The sequence below is a fragment of the Mus caroli genome, unplaced genomic scaffold (genome assembly GCF_978045245.1).
Source record: "Mus caroli unplaced genomic scaffold, Mus_caroli_1 scaffold_15, whole genome shotgun sequence".
Lineage (NCBI taxonomy): Eukaryota > Metazoa > Chordata > Mammalia > Rodentia > Muridae > Mus > Mus caroli.
Window position 1 is genome coordinate 64,881,763 of NW_028227270.1, and position 16,787 is coordinate 64,898,549.

General features: G+C 56.4%; 2 protein-coding genes across 6 annotated transcripts; one reads left to right on the forward strand and one right to left on the reverse strand.

The window, feature by feature from the left end:
- The first annotated feature begins 748 nt into the window (after nt 1–748).
- Dbn1 (drebrin 1) lies at nt 749–15,012 on the forward strand. 5 transcript variants are annotated; one of them, XM_029468602.2, is made up of 15 exons: nt 749–982; nt 5,352–5,407; nt 5,996–6,108; nt 6,317–6,391; nt 6,507–6,653; nt 6,789–6,866; nt 7,094–7,245; nt 7,330–7,393; nt 10,898–10,957; nt 11,054–11,183; nt 11,958–12,095; nt 12,415–12,585; nt 13,186–13,865; nt 14,171–14,276; nt 14,439–15,012. In XM_029468602.2, exons 1-15 carry the CDS (start codon nt 897–899, stop codon nt 14,507–14,509), a joined length of 2,127 nt encoding a protein of 708 aa, XP_029324462.1. In that variant the 5' UTR covers nt 749–896; the 3' UTR covers nt 14,510–15,012. The 5 variants fall into 5 exon arrangements, with proteins under 5 accessions (XP_029324462.1, XP_029324463.1, XP_021035732.1 ...); XM_029468603.2 differs by having other exon boundaries at nt 14,174–14,276; XM_021180073.3 differs by lacking the exon at nt 11,958–12,095.
- A 544-nt stretch (nt 15,013–15,556) lies between these two features.
- Nucleotides 15,557–16,704, reverse strand: Prr7 (proline rich 7, synaptic). The gene is made up of 2 exons (XM_021180815.3): nt 16,293–16,704; nt 15,557–16,136 (listed from the first exon to the last, which is right to left on the reverse strand). The coding sequence occupies exons 1-2, from the start codon at nt 16,702–16,704 to the stop codon at nt 15,739–15,741; spliced, it is 810 nt and encodes a 269-aa protein (XP_021036474.1). The 3' UTR covers nt 15,557–15,738.
- Nucleotides 16,705–16,787: the final 83 nt, after the last annotated feature.

Consider the following 16,787-nt stretch of genomic DNA (forward strand, 5'->3'; position numbering starts at 1 on the left):
TTTGGGGTTCCTTAGGAGGGATGGTACTTGGAAAAGAAGGCATCGTTTTTTTGGATACTCATCTGGGAGGAAGAAAATGACTGAAATAAAGGTGATGAGGGAGGTGGGGTGTGAACGGCTTGAGACAAGGTATGGCTAAGGAGAGGGGTCTGAGTGGAATTCAGACAGGCTGGCATAGCAAGAGGGTATGGTGACTAGGTGGGATGTGTGCAGAGGTAAGCATGGGCCTGTAGCTGAGATGGAAGTAATGGTGGTAGACTAGGGAGGGTCCTTTCAGAGGAAATGGACTACAGGCAACCTAGGCCTGGTCTGATGAGGAACTGAATACGGGCAGGGACAGGGTAAGGACCATAGGGGTTTAAGGTAGGATGGAACGGACCCAGGAATGATGTGAGCCTGGGCTGGAGTTAAATGGATCAAGGGTGTTGGGCTGGGTCAATTATTCTGGGGAGATGGAGAGGGATGAATCTGGGCCTGGAATCTTGGTGGGTTTATGCCTAGGGAAGAGGGGTGTGCTGCCAAGTTGGGGACGAGGACAGGACAGGTGCATGGGACTGGCCCTGGGAGCAGAGCGGAAGCTCAGTGTCCGGTGCTGGCCAGCAGGGCGAGGGGCGTGTGTGGGATGCCCTGGGGCAAACTGGGAAGGGGGAGCGGGCCTCCCCCTGGGCCGGGCCGGGGCGGCGCTAGGACCGAGCGAGCCGAGGGAGTGAGCCGGGCGGAGCCAGCGCCCCCCGCCCCCCGCCGGCCGGCTCCCCTCCCCCGGCCGCTGGCTCGCTCGCTCTCAGCGCTGCAGAGGCTCTGAGGCGGCGGCGGCGACTCCCTCATCCCCTCCCTCCGGTGTCGGTCGGTCCGCCTGTGCGTGCGTCTGTCCGTTCGGCCTCGGTCCGGCCCGCAGCATGGCCGGCGTCAGCTTCAGCGGCCACCGCCTGGAGCTGCTGGCGGCGTACGAGGAGGTGATCCGGGAGGAGAGCGCAGCCGACTGGTGAGCCCCCCGCCCCCGCCCCCGCCCCCGGCCCCTTTGTCCCCAGGCCGCCGCGCGCCTTTGTTTCCCCGAGGCTCTGCCACCGGGAAGGGAGGGGGAGACCCCGAAATGGTGCAACGGCTCCGGAGAGCCGGGGAGGGGCTGCCTTTGTGCGAGCCGGGGGAGGGGCCGCTCGGGCCAGGCTGGGCGCGCGGGCCGGGGCGCCCTGAGGCCGCCCTAAGGCTCACTGGGGGCGCGGGAGCCGGACGCCAGCCACGCGGGTGTGGAGCCCAGACGTGGGGCCTGGGGTCCTACGGCCCTGCCGGAGCCCATCCCCCTTCTCACCCTGCCTCCCTCCACGGGCCCGGGGGACAGGTGTGCACGGGCCAGCCAAGGGCACCTTCGCCACCTTCGAGCGGGCGAGGACCGGGTGGGGACGGGGCGGGGACCCAGCTAGCGGAGCTGGAGCAGCCTGCCCGGCCACAGCACAAAGGAAAGCTAGGGCGGGGGAGGAGCGCCGAGGGCTGGGGGCCAGCGTGCCCCGCCCACCGGGGGGCTTCTCGGGGTTGTCTTCGCCCCACATCTAGGTTAGGGTGTGATACAAGGAGGTTGACTGCCACATGGCAACCACGAAGTGACTTCTTTATCCCTTACGGATCGCAGAGGAAGAGGCAGGGCTGAGCCCTTCTCTCCCCTGCTGAAGGAGCAGATCGCTAGGACAAGGCAGCTAGGCAGGAAGAGACTCAGGAGATGGACGGAGCAGCTTGGCTAGGGGGCCAGCTGGGAGGAAGTGTGGAGGGAGCCTCCACAGAGGGATGCCAGATGAGTAGATCTCTGGGACCCTAGCCCCTCTACTCAGCAGCAGGGGGCTATCAACCTCCGACTGGGGCAGAGTGAGTGAGTGGCTTTTCTCCCCCTCCCCAGCTGTTACCTTCCCTGAGCTGGAGGAGGGTGTGAGCCACCTGCCTTGGTCTGAAGTCTCAGGGTGTCAGGAAAACCAAGGGGGCTCCGATGCCCCGGTAAGAGCACAGCCCCCAAGTGTTCTCAAAAAAAAAAAATGTATTTGGATCTTTTCCTCTCCTTAAGGCTGGAAGTAGGCTCTCGTTGAGAAAACCGAGGCCGAGTTGGGGCTGATCTGAGGGAACCTCCAGTTGGGCTGGCCTCACTCTCACTCTGGGAGGGCAGCCGGGTAGGGGGGCTGGAAGATGGAACAAAATAACCAGGCGTCCAGGCCATGGCACTGCAGCACTGGCCGGTAGCCAGGCCCAGAGGGATGGACTCAGGAGACAAGTTCTTGTGTCTTGCAGGTCAGTTATAGGAGAGGCCAGCACAGGGCAAGCAGGGCAGTTTCCATCTTATTGTCCCAGCCCTGCCCCTTGGGGGGCTGAGATCATGAGAGGCAATCTGGACAAGTGGCCTGGTGGAGGAGCCTGTTTGGGGATCTGGCCCTGCCTGAGGAGAAACACTGGCCAGTCTATGGGGTGTAGACAACACCTTCTATCTCTTAACCCTTCGAAAGCTGGACACTGGCAACCCAGTGCTGGGGCTACCAATGACTTCTGCCCCGCATCCTGCTCAGAACAGGCCTGGGCCTCCATCACCAGCAGCATCCATGTAGCCAAAGGGAAGGAGATATTCATCCCTGGTCTGCACGCCAGCCTGGGTTGTGTGTGGGACATGTGCAGATGCACAGATGCACCCTCGGTTACATGTGTGCTTACTTCCAAGGGCCTTAACAGCATGTTGTAAAAGGGTGGTGAGGGTCCCATCTTGCAGAAGACGGCGTGGTTCTTCTCAGCTCTTATCCCACAACCAGGAGCTGGCTCAGATCTCAAGGCTCAGGACAGACCCACATTTAGCAGTCCAGCAGGAGGGGTGTCTGGGTTCAAACATTGGGGCATGAGTATTTGATGTCTTCCCTGTACCTTGACTTTGTGTGTGTGTGTATAGTGGAGCTTGGGGCTGCTGGCCCCTAGGAGGAGAGGGTCTCTTAAATGCACTCCGTCCTTGTGCTGTAAGCAGGTCACAGGGGAAGTCAGATTGTGTGGTGGGAAAGGCCAGCACCACCCTGGTTATGATATGATTCATTGTGTGAGAAGTTCCTGCTCTTCTCAAGTGCTCTGAGGAAGAGGGGGATGGGCAGAGTCCATCTGGGGTCTCCTGGGCCTTTCCAGTTCCAGCTCCTTGAGAGCATGCCAGTCTTGAACCTTCCACTACTAGTATCCCTGCTGAAGCCAGACTCTCGCCTGGCCCTAGTCCGGTGTCTCTGGCTTAGGTGGTGGATAAGTGTTTTTGTCAACATTACAAATCCCTGTGGTGCTATTTTGTATCGAGGCAGCAGTGTGTGTTAGCACAGAGTCCCTGCCTTCCCAAGACTGACAGGACAGCCTGTGGCAGTGACTATCTCTAGGGCTTGCTGCATGTGAGGTGTGCACATCTACAGTTCTCTTCTACTTTGCCCTGAGTGTTTCTGAGCTCCTACCTGCCTGTCTCAGAGTACCTGTGTTATGTTAGAGAAACACTGTCCAGTAGGGTCTGGGGCTAGTGCAGATAGATGTCTTTCCCAGTTCCTGCTGAGTGCTATAGCACTCTGGGGCGCGAAGCTCAGCCCGAGGCTGGCCCCTGGAGCTGGTCGCGGCATCCCGAGTGGTCTTCATGTACAGAAAAACGCAATGTAACTCTTGGGTAGAAAGTGTTCTTCAGAACTGAATCTGGGAGCCAGCATGGCCCAAGTGTGGGTGTGAATATACAGTCATTTTGGAGAGGTGGGCTAGGCAGAGCTGAGACGGTTTGAATGAGACACAGTCTCTGCTGAGGAAGGATTGTGGCCCTAGCAGGGAAGAGGGGCGGTTTGGAGGTGGGTGGGCATAGAGAAATGGTAAAAGGGGCTTCAGAGTCTTGAGATGAGCAGCTTGCCCCAGAGAGATTGTCATGGCCAGAGCAGTGTCTTGGAAGGAGCCAGGATTCCTGGTGCTGGCTCAGTGTTTCATCCGTGACTACAGAGGGAGACACCCTATTTCTTTGAGGGCTCTTTGTTCCTGGCCATGGGGGTTAGGGCAGCCTGACAGGTGGTGGGGCAGCTGTGCGGGGAAAGCAGCTGTCGGGTCGGCTGGGGCAGCAGTTGCACCAAGGGCTCAGAGACATGCAGCCCACCTGTGTCTCTTTGTGGAGCAAAGCAGGGAGGGATGCAGGAAGGGGAGGGGCTGCAGGGATCTATTTGGTCGCCTTAACAGGGGTCAACAACCCCTGGGGCATGGGGTTAACCCTCCCTCGTTCCTTCCTCTCCTCCTCCTCCTCCTTCTCCTTTTTTGCTCCTTTTCTTTTCTTCCCTCCTCCTCCATTTTTTATTTTTTCCACTTCCCTCCTGTCTCTTGTCTGTTCTCTTCCCCCTCTTCTTTTCTTCCTCCTCCCTGCTCCCCCCTTTCCTCCATCTCTGCTTTTTTTCTTTTCTTGCACACCCCATCCTCCTGACTTAGATGGGAAATAGGAGATGAGCAAGGTTCTGAGCCCTTCTGAATCTCAGGGACCAAGAGTCTCTTCTCCATGTGTCTCCAGCTTGGTGCCTGCATCAGGATGGGTTGAGGGGTGTCTACATTACCTTCCATGAAATGGATTCGTTAGTATGCCTGCCAAGAATAAATACAGAGCAGAAAAGGCTAGAGAGGAAGGAAGTCATTGGTTTAGCTTTCTGGTCGGCTTCAGTCTATATGATAGTCCTAGGAGGCTTCAGGGAGGGCAGAGGCTGCCTCGGGGCTAGAAGACCAGATCTTAGGGTCAGAGTCGGGGGTAGTGATCACAGCAACCTCATCCCCATCTCAGAGAGGGGGAGATTGAGTCTGAGGATGTCCCCGGGGTTCTTTGTGTTCGAGGAGAATGCAGTTCTGGTGGGCTGGTTTCTGTGCCAATTGCTGGGTTGCCATGGTTACCAGGGGATGCCCAGCATCAAGCACCAGATTCTTCTCCCTCCCAAAAGGGGGAGGGGCAGCGGGTACCAAGGCACGCACCAGGTAGATTCCTGGCTCTGGCCAATGAGGGATGAGAATCATGGTCGCCAGGGAACGGTAACCAAGGAACCGTTGCCTTGGAGTCTCCATCGCACACCCGCTCCACTGAGTTGTGGGCTGCCAGGGCTAGGGCCGGACGCTGAGCTGACTAGGCAGTGATTTCTCCACCACCGTTCCCTGATTGCCATCTGACCCAGGTCTCCTGGCTCAGCGGAACGATGCCTAGCCTTACTGTCATGACCAACCGACAACCACAGCTTTCACCCTCCTGGTCCTGTTCTGCCCTGCCTGTCCCCTCTGGTATCACTCTCCCTCCCTAGTGCCTTCCCCACCCAAAATTGGCTGCCTAGGCCCTGACAGTTCTGAGCCATCCTCCCTCTCCTCAGGGCTCTGTACACATACGAGGATGGCTCAGATGACCTCAAGCTTGCAGCGTCAGGAGGTAAGAATTCCAGCCGTTCCCTCTCTTCCCACCACCCACTCTGCTTGTTTTGTTCCCCTCTCGCTTTCCTGCCTCCATCCAGCAGACCCACGCTTGTCCACGGTTGTCCTTCCTCTTGGTCATCCCCACATTCCTCAGAGTGTAGAGGGAGGGACTCCTGCTTCCTGTTTGACTTCTGGGAAGGCACAGTGAGGAAAAGCAACTTGCCCGACATCATACGGCTAGGGAAGGGGCCTAGTAGGGTGGTCCAGCTCAGGGCTATTCTTGGAGCTGTGAGATTTCCTTAAGCAAAGCTTCCTGTACCTCGCTGGGCACTAGCACCTGGAAAGACACGAGAGGTGTGATCCCCGAGAAATGGAGATGTGTTAACAGACCTCTTTTGTCCCATCTCAAGTCAGGCCCAGGAGGATTCAGAGGCAAAGCTACAATCCTGCCAACCCCTTCGTCTCATTACACAGAGGTCTGGGCCTCTAGCTCTGAGGAATAGAAATCCCCTGTGTGTGTGTGTGTGGGGGGGGGAGTTCTAGGCCCTTGCAGGGTGAAGGGTATAGGAGATGGGGAGTCCCAACACCTCCCTGGTTTCCCCAGAAGGGGGCTTGCAGGAGCTTTCCGGCCACTTCGAGAACCAGAAAGTGATGTATGGTTTCTGCAGCGTCAAGGACTCCCAAGCTGCCCTGCCAAAATATGTGCTCATCAACTGGGTATGTGGCTGTGGGATGGGGCTGGGAGCTGAAGGCCCCGGAGCAGCCACATTCCACCCATAGCCACTGCTGGGGGAAAAAGCCTACACTAGTTCTTGGGAAGATAGCCTGGGCCCATAGGCTGCTTCGCCTTCAGGCTGTTGGGCCAGTGGGCTGTTGCCCACTCCTCCCGTCCTGAGCCCCTCCCCCTTCACTGGGCGAATTGCAGGTTGGTGAGGATGTGCCTGATGCCCGAAAATGTGCTTGCGCCAGTCATGTGGCCAAGGTGGCTGAATTCTTCCAGGTATGTTGGGACTGGGTCTGAAGTGGGTACGGTTGGTCACCTAGGGCCAGGTTTGTATGCTGGGGTTGGTGATGGGAATTTGGATGCCACCTAAACACTGCTTTTTGTATGGAAGGGTGTTGACGTCATTGTGAATGCCAGCAGTGTGGAAGACATCGATGCTGGTGCCATTGGGCAGCGGCTCTCCAATGGACTGGCACGGCTCTCCAGCCCAGTATTGCACCGCCTGCGCCTTCGGGAGGATGAAAATGCTGAACCGGTGGTCAGTGTATTCCCGGGACAGGCTGGTCTCATGTCACCTGTGTGACCTGGTCCCCAGTCGGGCCTCCTCAGGCCCTCTTAGCCCTCATTTTGCACATGTGAGTACGGGCTCATGCCCAGGCACTTGATTCTGCAGGGTACCACCTACCAGAAGACAGATGCAGCAGTGGAGATGAAGCGGATTAACCGTGAGCAGTTTTGGGAGCAGGCCAAGGTGGGCAATGCTGTCCCTAAGCCTTCAGGCCCAGGTGTCCCTACCTGAGCCTGCGGGGTAGCTCTGACCTCTCTTGGCTGAAAGAGCAAACCCTTTTGGTCTCCTGCACACAGGGCTCATCCCCCTAATTCCCAGAAGGCCACCTCCCCAGTCTGGGTGGGAGTAGAATTGGAAGGGCCGAGGCTGGCCTGGGCTCAGGGCTTGTCCTTCCTGGGTGTGGGGTGCAGAAGGAGGAAGAGCTGCGGAAGGAGGAGGAACGGAAGAAGGCTCTGGACGCCAGGCTCAGGTTTGAACAGGAACGGATGGAGCAGGAGCGGCAGGAGCAGGAAGAACGTGAGCGGCGCTACCGGGAGCGGGAGCAGCAGATTGAGGAGCACAGGTGAGCTCGGGCCCGAGGTGGAGGGCCACCCCACCCCCAACCCCCAGCCCACCCTGAAGGGGCTTCCTGCACTTCTCCTTCCAGAAGGAAACAGCAGAGTCTGGAAGCTGAAGAAGCCAAGAGGAGGTTAAAGGAGCAGTCTATCTTTGTAAGTTCTTTTCCAGGGTTCTTGTGCCTGGCCAGGAATGTGAGGCTGGTCTGTGTGTTCTGCCCTCTGAGAGCATGCGTGGGCATCCCTATCATGAGTGTGTCAGGTCCAACACCTATCTTGTGGGTTCCTGGTGTTTGTGTGAAAAAACAAACAAACAAACAAATAACAGCAACAGCAACAATAAAACATTTCTTTTCGACGTTTTTCTCCAAATTGGAAAAGAAAATCCACCTTGACTCAGACCCTCGCTGACCTGGCTCCTCCACTGTTTCCTCCTTGAGACCTGAGGTCCTTGGGGTGTATTAGTCTTGGGCTCTGCATTTGGGGCTGGGGGGCTTGAGAATTAGGTAGGCTTCATAATGAAAGGACTCAGAGCTCCTGCATGAATGTAGGCCAGTGTTGTTAGGGACTGCACACATAGACAGGCTCTGGGGCAGCCTCCTCCTCCACTGTTGCTGTCCCAATCTATATTGTGCACAGCCATTCACAGCAGGATCTTTTGAAAAAGCCAAGTTTTGTAGGAATTTCCAAGGTGTGCATGCACACAGAGTAGTAGATTAGTGTAGTGACTTCTGAATTCGCCCTTCATCTTTGTCAGTTACCAGCATCTTAAGCAATGGCTGCAGAGGTTTTGCTCTTCTTAAAGAGTTAATCCACTGCTTCAAAGTATCTCATGGGAAAGTAACGATGCAGCAACATTGTAGCCAGCTGTGCTCCTTTGATTTTAGGTCCTCCAAGAAAAGTCCCACCTGGAGCTGAAATTTAGCACTTTAAAATGATCCCCCACCACCACCCCAAAATGGGTTTCTCTGTAGCCCTGGAACTTGCTCTATAGACCAGGCTGTCCTCGAACTCATAAGGATCAGCCTGACACTGCATCCCAAGTGCTGGGTGCCACACTGTCCAGCTAAAATGATTTAAATTAGGAATTTGTAGGCGCTGTATGCTCTCTCTCCTGTCAGTAAGTTTACTTGTTTAGGTTTCCTTCTTTCAGGTATATGAGTGTTCTGCCTGCCAGTATGCTTGTGCACTGTGTGTCTGCAGTGCCTGCAGAATTCAGAAGATATTGGCTCTCCTAGAACTGGAGTTACATATGGTTGTGAGCCAGCATGTGGGTGCTGGGAACCAAACCTGGGTCCTCTACAAGAGCAGCAAGGACTCCTAACCACTGAGCTGTCTCTCCAGCCCCTTAGTTCCCTTCTGGCCTTGAGTTCTCATGTGTCAGAACACTTAGGCACAACAATGCTTTGACCCTTGAGTCTTCCTCTCCCTCCTACCTACAGCTCTAACTTGTTTCTGTGATGTTGACATTATTCACAGTTAACACCTCTCTGATAAGCATAATATCTTCCTTTTATGGTGTGTGTGTGTGTGTGTGTGTGTGTGTGTGTGTGTGTGAATTTGTGGTATGGATAGTGCATTTACCCATCATGCACTTGTAAAGGCCAGAGGTTCGCTTCTGGTGTCTCCCTCTGTAACTACGCACTTTATCTTTTGAGACAGGCTCTCTCTTTGAACCTGCTTACTGTTCTGGCTCTGCTGTTCAGCTAGTGAGCCCCAGGGGTCTCTGCCTCTGCTCCTCAAGTGCTGGTGGTGTAGGTTTATGTTCTCTGCCCAGCTTAGTATGTGTCTTGCTGACGATCCAAACTTGAGAAGTCCATGCTTTACCCACCGAGACATCTCTCCAGCCTATATCTGCCCCTTTCTTTGATGGCAGAAAAATAAGTTCTAGGTTATATGCTCAAAGGCCAAATTCTGAGCCAGGAGTGGTGGCACAAGCCTATAATCCCAACACCAAGAAGGCAGAGGCAGACAGATCACTGTGACCTCGAGGCCAGCGTGCGTGGTCTAGGCTGTGAGTTCCAGACCACCCAGCTATATAAAGTAGGAAATATAAGAAAAAGGTTCTGTTCTTCACCTAGCTCTTGCCCCTTCTGCCCAACAGAAGATGCCAACTAAGAGACTTCTGATATAGAGAGTTCCATTGAGCAAACACATACCAACCCCATGCTGGCTGTTCACATAGACTTGGGGCTTCATCCGGTGTTGCTCACTGAGGGTGAGGGAAGTGACCCCAGAAACAGGAAACACAATGCTGTGCAGTCTGTGGTATCTGCTGGGAACTCCCTGAAGGGACCCAGAAAAGGAAATGACCTAAATGAACCAGGGACTTCTTGCTCTGGACTTAAGTGGCCAAGCAGAGGCCTTAAAACTGGAGAGACTGGAAGAGGTGTGACGTGAGCTGGCCTCCGATGCCAAAGGATGGGGTTGGGAAACGGGATGACGACTCTAGGCTGTGACTGGAGCATGTAGAGGACATTATGTCCACATCTAGCAAAGGATGTGGGCGAGTTGGAGCCAGGATAGATGGTGGGGTTGGGGACGCGAAGAAGACTAGATCAGACTGAGGAAGGGGAATGGAGCCAAGCAAGGGGCCTGCCCACCTACAGTCCTGAGTTTCAGTCTTAAAACATAAGCCAAGAAATGGCCAAATGGAAATTAGGGGGTGGGGGACTGCAGTGAACTGTGCTGTCGCCACTGTGTAGGGAAACTAGGGGCCTGAGTGTGCAGCTCAGAGGCAGAGCGCTGTCCAGCAAGCCTCCACCCCAACTCCCAGGGTGGGACAGAGTCACACAGCCAGAGAGAGAGAGGAGAGACAGAGAGAATACAAACTAGATATTCTAAGGGGCTGTGAGAGATTCTGTCTCAAAAAAATAAAAGCCAGGGGAGGTGGTAAAACCGAAAGTTCAAGGCCAGCTTATCAGTTTAATGAGACCCTGTCTCAAAATAAAACTATAAAGGGCGTAGTCACTGCTAAAGCATTTGCTTGGCTTCTTTGAGGACCTGGGTACCATGCCTCGGATGACAAAATAAGAAACCAGATTCTATTTTCAGTTCAACATGAAACTGAACTTCTTAGTGATAGCAGCTTAATTTATGTGGGTTTAAAACCTTGCTATTTGGGGCCTGAAGAGAGGGCTCAGCAGCAGTGAAGAGCACCGGTTTCTCTTCCAGAGGATCTGGGTTCAATCCCCAGCGCCCACATGTCCGGAGCCATCTGTGTCTCCAATTCTAGGGATACAACGCCCTCTTTTGGCCTCTGAGGGCACTGCATGCACCTGGTGAGCAGACGTACAGGCAGGCAGAACATCCACCCACATAAAAATAATGTGGTTTTTTGTTTTTTGTTTTTTAATGGCTTTGAAATATGGCATCAGAGCAATACCCAGTCCATGGGCCATATTTAGCCCATGCTTGGTGTGGCTTAAGCTAGCTAAGGGACCAGGAGTATTCTGAGTGGTCCCGGATACCTGGCTAGATGGGACGTAGATGAGTCAGGGGCTCAAGGCCTGGCTGGCCTGTCTGGGGATGAGGTGGCTGCAGACATTGAAAGAGAAGAGGAGGCTGTGGACCTGAGTTCTGAGAGGAACAAAGCGCCACCTTTGAGATCCTGCGGGGTTGGAAAGAGCCACTCAGGACATTGTCCCTTTGGTTTTCCAGGGTGACCAGCGGGATGAAGAGGAAGAGTCCCAGATGAAGAAGTCGGAGTCAGAGGTGGAGGTGAGAGCGGGGGGAGTGGCAAGTGAGACGGATGGGCGGGGCTGGCTCAGACTGCTAGCCCCGCCCAGCTCTCTAACTCTTCCCTTGTGCCCTCAGGAGGCAGCTGCCATCATTGCCCAGCGGCCTGATAACCCACGGGAGTTCTTCAGACAGCAGGAACGAGTGGCATCGGCCTCTGGCGGCAGCTGTGATGCGCCTGCGCCTGCACCTTTCAACCACCGACCAGGTAGTCCTTGGCCCCCTCCTTGCCCCATCCATACTCCTCAGACTATGGCCCTAATTCCCTCTGGGACTTCTTCTTGGAAAAGAAGCCTTGCCCAAGGAAGGACTCCTTGGAGAAGGCAAGACCCCCTTCAGTGTGCTTTCACCCCCAGCTTTCCAGGTGGTGGCACCCCCGGAGGGGCTGGGTTGGGGGGCACTGTCAATGTCCAGCATTGGCTGAGTATGGCTGGTACTGAAGGCCGGTTGGGCAGATTTGGTGAAGCTTCAGACACACTGCTGGTGTTGGGAGCTTCCCTGCAGGGTTGGACTAGGTCTGGCCCGAAGGCTTTGGATGCATGGAGGGTGGGATCTTGCTCTGACCTTCAGTGTGAGCATCCTGGAGCAGTGGTTCTCTGGGCTCGCTTGTTTGGCTTCTCCTTGTGTAGCTTCTGCCTCCCCTTTGAAGCACCCTTTCATTTCTTGTCTGCCGGTGTGAGCATTTGCATCTTCTGTGTGCTTGGTCTTGTTGCCGGGGTTCCAGGAGCATGGCAGACTAGACTCATTCGTGCTGCTACACAGAGGCTGGCTGTAGTGTGTCCATGTGTGTATCTGGTGCTGGTTGGCGGGAGGCATCAGATGGCTTGAGGCTGTAGCCCAGCTTGGCTGAATGTGCACCTGGCTGAAGGTGGCTTGTACATCTAGGGCTGGCCCTGGGGGTGGGTGAGGCCTTGGGGCAGGGGTGGGGGAGACTGACCCTCTCTTGTCCTCTGTCTCTTTCTCTGTCTGTCTCTCTCGGCAGGTCGTCCGTACTGCCCTTTCATAAAGGCATCGGACAGTGGGCCTTCCTCCTCCTCCTCTTCCTCCTCTTCCCCTCCACGGACTCCCTTTCCCTATATCACCTGCCACCGCACCCCAAACCTCTCTTCCTCCCTCCCATGTAGGTAGCAGCCCCAGGCCTCGGCAGGGTGGGGTAAGGAGGGCCCCGCTTCCCAGCAGCCCCCTCGCCCTTTCTCCCCCAGCCTGACTGCCGACTGCTGGTGTTTGTCCCCAGAGCAGGTACTACCTGCCTCTTGTCCCTGGCCCTGTAGGGCACTGGCCCCCAGCGGCCTGGTTCACAGGGTCTGGAGCAGCAATCTGGCCCCTGGGGGGCCTGGGGAGCTCACAGCCCCCACCCACACTCGAGACACAAGGTGGATAGTCCTGATTCCACCTGGCTCCCACTTCCTCACTCACTAGCCTGGGCATTTGCTCCGCAGGCAGCCACCTGGACAGCCACCGGAGGATGGCACCCACTCCTATTCCCACCCGGAGCCCATCTGATTCCAGCACAGCCTCTACTCCCATCGCTGAGCAGATCGAGAGGGCCCTGGATGAGGTCACATCCTCGCAGCCTCCACCTCCACCTCCACCACCTCCACCAGCTCAAGGTAAGAGAAGGGCCCCACCGGTACCTATCCTTCCATCAGTCTCTGGGTGGGGAACCCCAGGTTGCCACAGTAATAGGACTTGGATCACTCCTCACCAACACTACACTGCTAAGGAAGTGGCTGTAGCAGAGGAGCGCCCTGGTGTTGCTCTTAGACAACGCCTTCTCTATCCTCAGTGGCTCATCACTGAGGAGTGTGGCCTTCCTCCTGGGGGTTTAAAAAAATGTTGGTGAGGGCTGGAGAGATGGCTCCGAGGTTAAGAGCACTGGTTGCTCTCCCTGAGGTCCTGAGTTCAATTCCCACCATCCACATGGTGGCTCACAACCACCTATTATGAGATCTGGCACTCTCTTCTGACCTGGAGGTGTACACACAGGCAGGATGCTGTATACATAATAAAAATTAATCTTTCAAAACATAAAAATGAAAAGAGTGGGTGAAAGGATAGGGAGGTACAGCTGTAGTAGAAGGCATCTCAAATTTACCCAGAAGTCTCAAACTCGTCGCTCTTCAGTGGGTGGGCATGGTACACTGGCCCAGGGCATCTGTCCTTCCCCAAGGGGGCTGACTGTATTGTGTCCTTCATGTGTGCTGCCACAGAGGCCCAGGAGACTACCCCAAGCCTGGATGAAGATCTCAGCAAGGAGGCCAAAGTAGCAGCAGCTCCTGAGGTCTGGGCTGGCTGTGCAGCGGAGCCCCCTCAGGCACAGGAACCTCCCCTGTTGCAAAGCAGCCCCCTGGAGGACTCGATGTGCACAGAATCTCCAGAGCAGGCTGTCCTGGCTGCCCCTGCGGAGCCTGCTGCCTCTGTCACCTCAGTAGCTGACGTTCATGCAGCTGACACCATCGAGACCACCACTGCCACTACTGACACCACTATTGCCAACAACGTCACCCCTGCCGCTGCCAGCCTCATTGATCTATGGCCTGGCAATGGGGAAGAGGCCTCAACACCTCAGGCTGAACCCAGGGTGCCCACACCACCCTCAGGTGCTGAGGCCTCCCTGGCAGAGGTGCCCCTGCTGAATGAGGCCGCTCAGGAGCCGCTGCCACCGGTAGGCGAAGGCTGTGCCAACCTTCTTAATTTTGATGAGCTGCCAGAACCTCCAGCCACCTTCTGTGACCCAGAGGAGGAAGTAGAAGGAGAAACGCTGGCTGCCTCCCAGGTCCTAACTATGCCCTCAGCTCTAGAGGAGGTAGATCAGGTGCTGGAGCAGGAGCTGGAGCCAGAACCTCACCTGCTGACCAATGGAGAGACCACTCAAAAGGAGGGGACCCAGGTGGGACAGGGGGAGCCTGGTGGGAGGGACAGTAGTCAGTGCGGAGGGGGAGGGCCGATTGCTTGTAAATCCATATTGAGAAGCAGCTCTATGCCACGCCCCTTTCCATCTTTGCCATTCAGTTCTCTGGCAGGCATCTGTGTTTCCCCAGCAACCAAGGATTCCAAGAGTGGTTGCTGAGGAAACAGGCTCAGGCGGGATAGATCAGCTGTTGTCCTGTCAGTTGGGTCCTGGTGACCTAAGCTTTTATTAAACTAACTAACTAAATAAATAAATAAACAAACAAACAAAAAAATAAACCCCAGCAGGCCAGCGAAGGATACTTCAGTCAGTCACAGGAGGAAGAGTTCGCCCAATCAGAAGAGCCATGTGCAAAGGTTCCGCCTCCTGTATTTTACAACAAGCCTCCAGGTAGTATTCCCGGATGAATGATGGGAATTCAGGAATTCTGGGATGGGACTGGAGGGCTAGGGGTGTCACTAGAGTCGGTTGGCACAGCTCTTAGAGGTTGGGGGGCGGATGGCACCACTGATGGATCTACCCAGCCTTCTCTCTTCTCCCAATATGTCCTAGAAATCGACATCACCTGCTGGGATGCAGACCCAGTTCCTGAAGAGGAAGAGGGCTTCGAGGGTGGTGATTAGTAGCGGTGACTGCCCCCTGGCTGCCCTCGCCAAGGCTGCCCACCTGCAGTGGCCTCTGGCCAGCCGGCTTGCAGTGCCAGCATTAGCAGCAGCCCCGCCTGGCTCCCACTCTGGATTCCGGCACTGGCCGGGGACCTGTCTGCTTCCTTACCCACAGGGCCTGACTTTTACAGCTTTTCTCTTTTTTTTAAAAGTTGATAGACTTGTACAATTGACTGGTTTTCCTCCCGTTGGTAGTTGAAACAATGTTGCAGATTCCACCCCCTTCCTGCCCAGACCAGATTGTAGCTTAGTCCTTTCTGCTCAGCTGACCAGGGTGGAAGCCTCACCTTGTTTGGGACCTGGTGGGGGTCGGGGGTTCTGGTGGGAAAATGTTCCCCCCATCACTTTTCCTAGTTTTATGTTTCTTGGAAAAAAAAAATCACTTTGTATTCTCTATCCAGGGCTTCAGATATTTTGCACGAAATTTAAAACATGGCAATAAATGGCTCGTGGGCTCTGGCTCCCTGGGACCCCTCCCCTTCTCTTTACCCTCGCTGCTTGGTCAGAAGGAATTATCAGACCCACCTGGGGCCCCTTGGCTTCCCGCCCTCTCCTGCCGGGCAGGTCCCAGGCTGGAGGTCCTAGGCATGACTCAAGTCAGGGCTTATTTAAGATGGGACCCAGTGGTTTGGGTGGCCCCTCCCCAATTCCTTCCTCTCTGCTTGGGTTCTTTTTCACATTAACTTTTTTTTTCTAAGCACAAACTTATGTAATGGGTCGTGCTCATGTCTGTTAATAAAGAAATCCAGATCCCTTCAGGCCTGCTGCTCTGGGCCTCCAGGGGTTGATCTGGCGTGGGCGCCGGCCCTCACGACCCGCTTTCCAACTCCTGTCACCTGCGAGGCTACAGGGGGCGCACAAAAACAGGTTAGGAGACGGAACATTAAGCCCTTGAGAAACAACCTTTGGTTTCCGAACGCCAGCCCTCGGCTTTCAAGGCCAGGACTCGGGCACTTTCCCTAAAGTCCACATGCCCGGTCACTAGCACCTTGTGCTTAAAGCAGCTGGTATCCCCCTCCGCTTGTACCAAAGCAGATCACACACCTTTATTATCCTCAAAATGTAACAAACAGGGTAAGAAATCCCTCCCTCCCCCCGCCCCTCCCTGCAGTCCAAGGGAAGCATTTAAAAAGCCTCGCAGTCAGGCTAGGAGTTCGCCCGTGGGGCTCGGGACGCCGGGCGCCCCTCTATACGGCTGTAGTCCTCCCGAACAAGGGGATGGAGACCGGCAGACGCCAAGCTCCGTGCTCCAGGGGCTCTCGGCTGCTGAGCTCCGAGTCGGTCCAGCTGGGGAAAACCCGGCGGCTGCGTTCGGCCTGCAGACAGAGGGCAGGGCAGGGGGCGGCGGGCCGCGGGGCGCTGGGAAGATGCAGCGCCGAAGTATAGCCCCGGTCCAGGAAGAGAGGCTTGTAACTCGGAGGCGGCTGCTCCTGCTTCTCCGCGCTGTCGCGGCGGCTCAGAAAGGGCGTGACGATCTTGCGGTAGAGGCCGCGAGTGTCCGTGAGCACCTCGCTGTAGGGCGGCGGCGGCTCGGCCATCAGCACCGCCTCCTCGTAGCACGGCGGCTTAGACATGTCCGATTCCGCTGCGGAACGGGAAGCGGGCTGGTGAGGATGAAGCCGCCAGCCCGGGGCAGAAGCCTCGCCCAGCCACCACCACCCCAGCCCGCTTCTCCCGGTGCTAAGGGTGGGGCGCCTCCGGCATGGGCAGGGAGCGCTCGCCTGCCGAAGCGCAGCCTTACCTTGGCGCGGATAGCTCCAGGGCCGGGGCGGCACGGCGAGGTGCGGCGGCGGTGGGTGCGGCAGTGCGTGATGGTGTGGGTGCGGGTGCGCGTGCGGCGGCGCCGGCCCGTGGTGCAGCAGCGGGTGCACGTGCACGTGCGAGTGCGCGTGCACAGGCGCCTCCAGACGGCTGCGGTGCGGTGGCGGCGGCGGCGCCAGGCCGGGAGGACTTCCAGCCAGGCTGCCCTCAAGTTCGAGGGGCTCCAGCTCCAGGGCACGCAGGTTCTGCTCCCTCAGTCGCTCCTCCTGGCGCCGTTTGAGGCGGCGGCGCAGGAAGCTGCAGAAGCAGCAGAGCAGGACGATGAGACCCCAGATGAGCCAGAAGCCGGCGAAGCAAGTGAGGAACGTGTAGGTGCCCTGGGACATCACCATGGCTGCGGCACAAGCGGCAGGTCCTCGGCAGCTTTACTGGACGCTGGGCTCCTCGGCGTGGCCCCGGGGCCGCGCCACGCTCC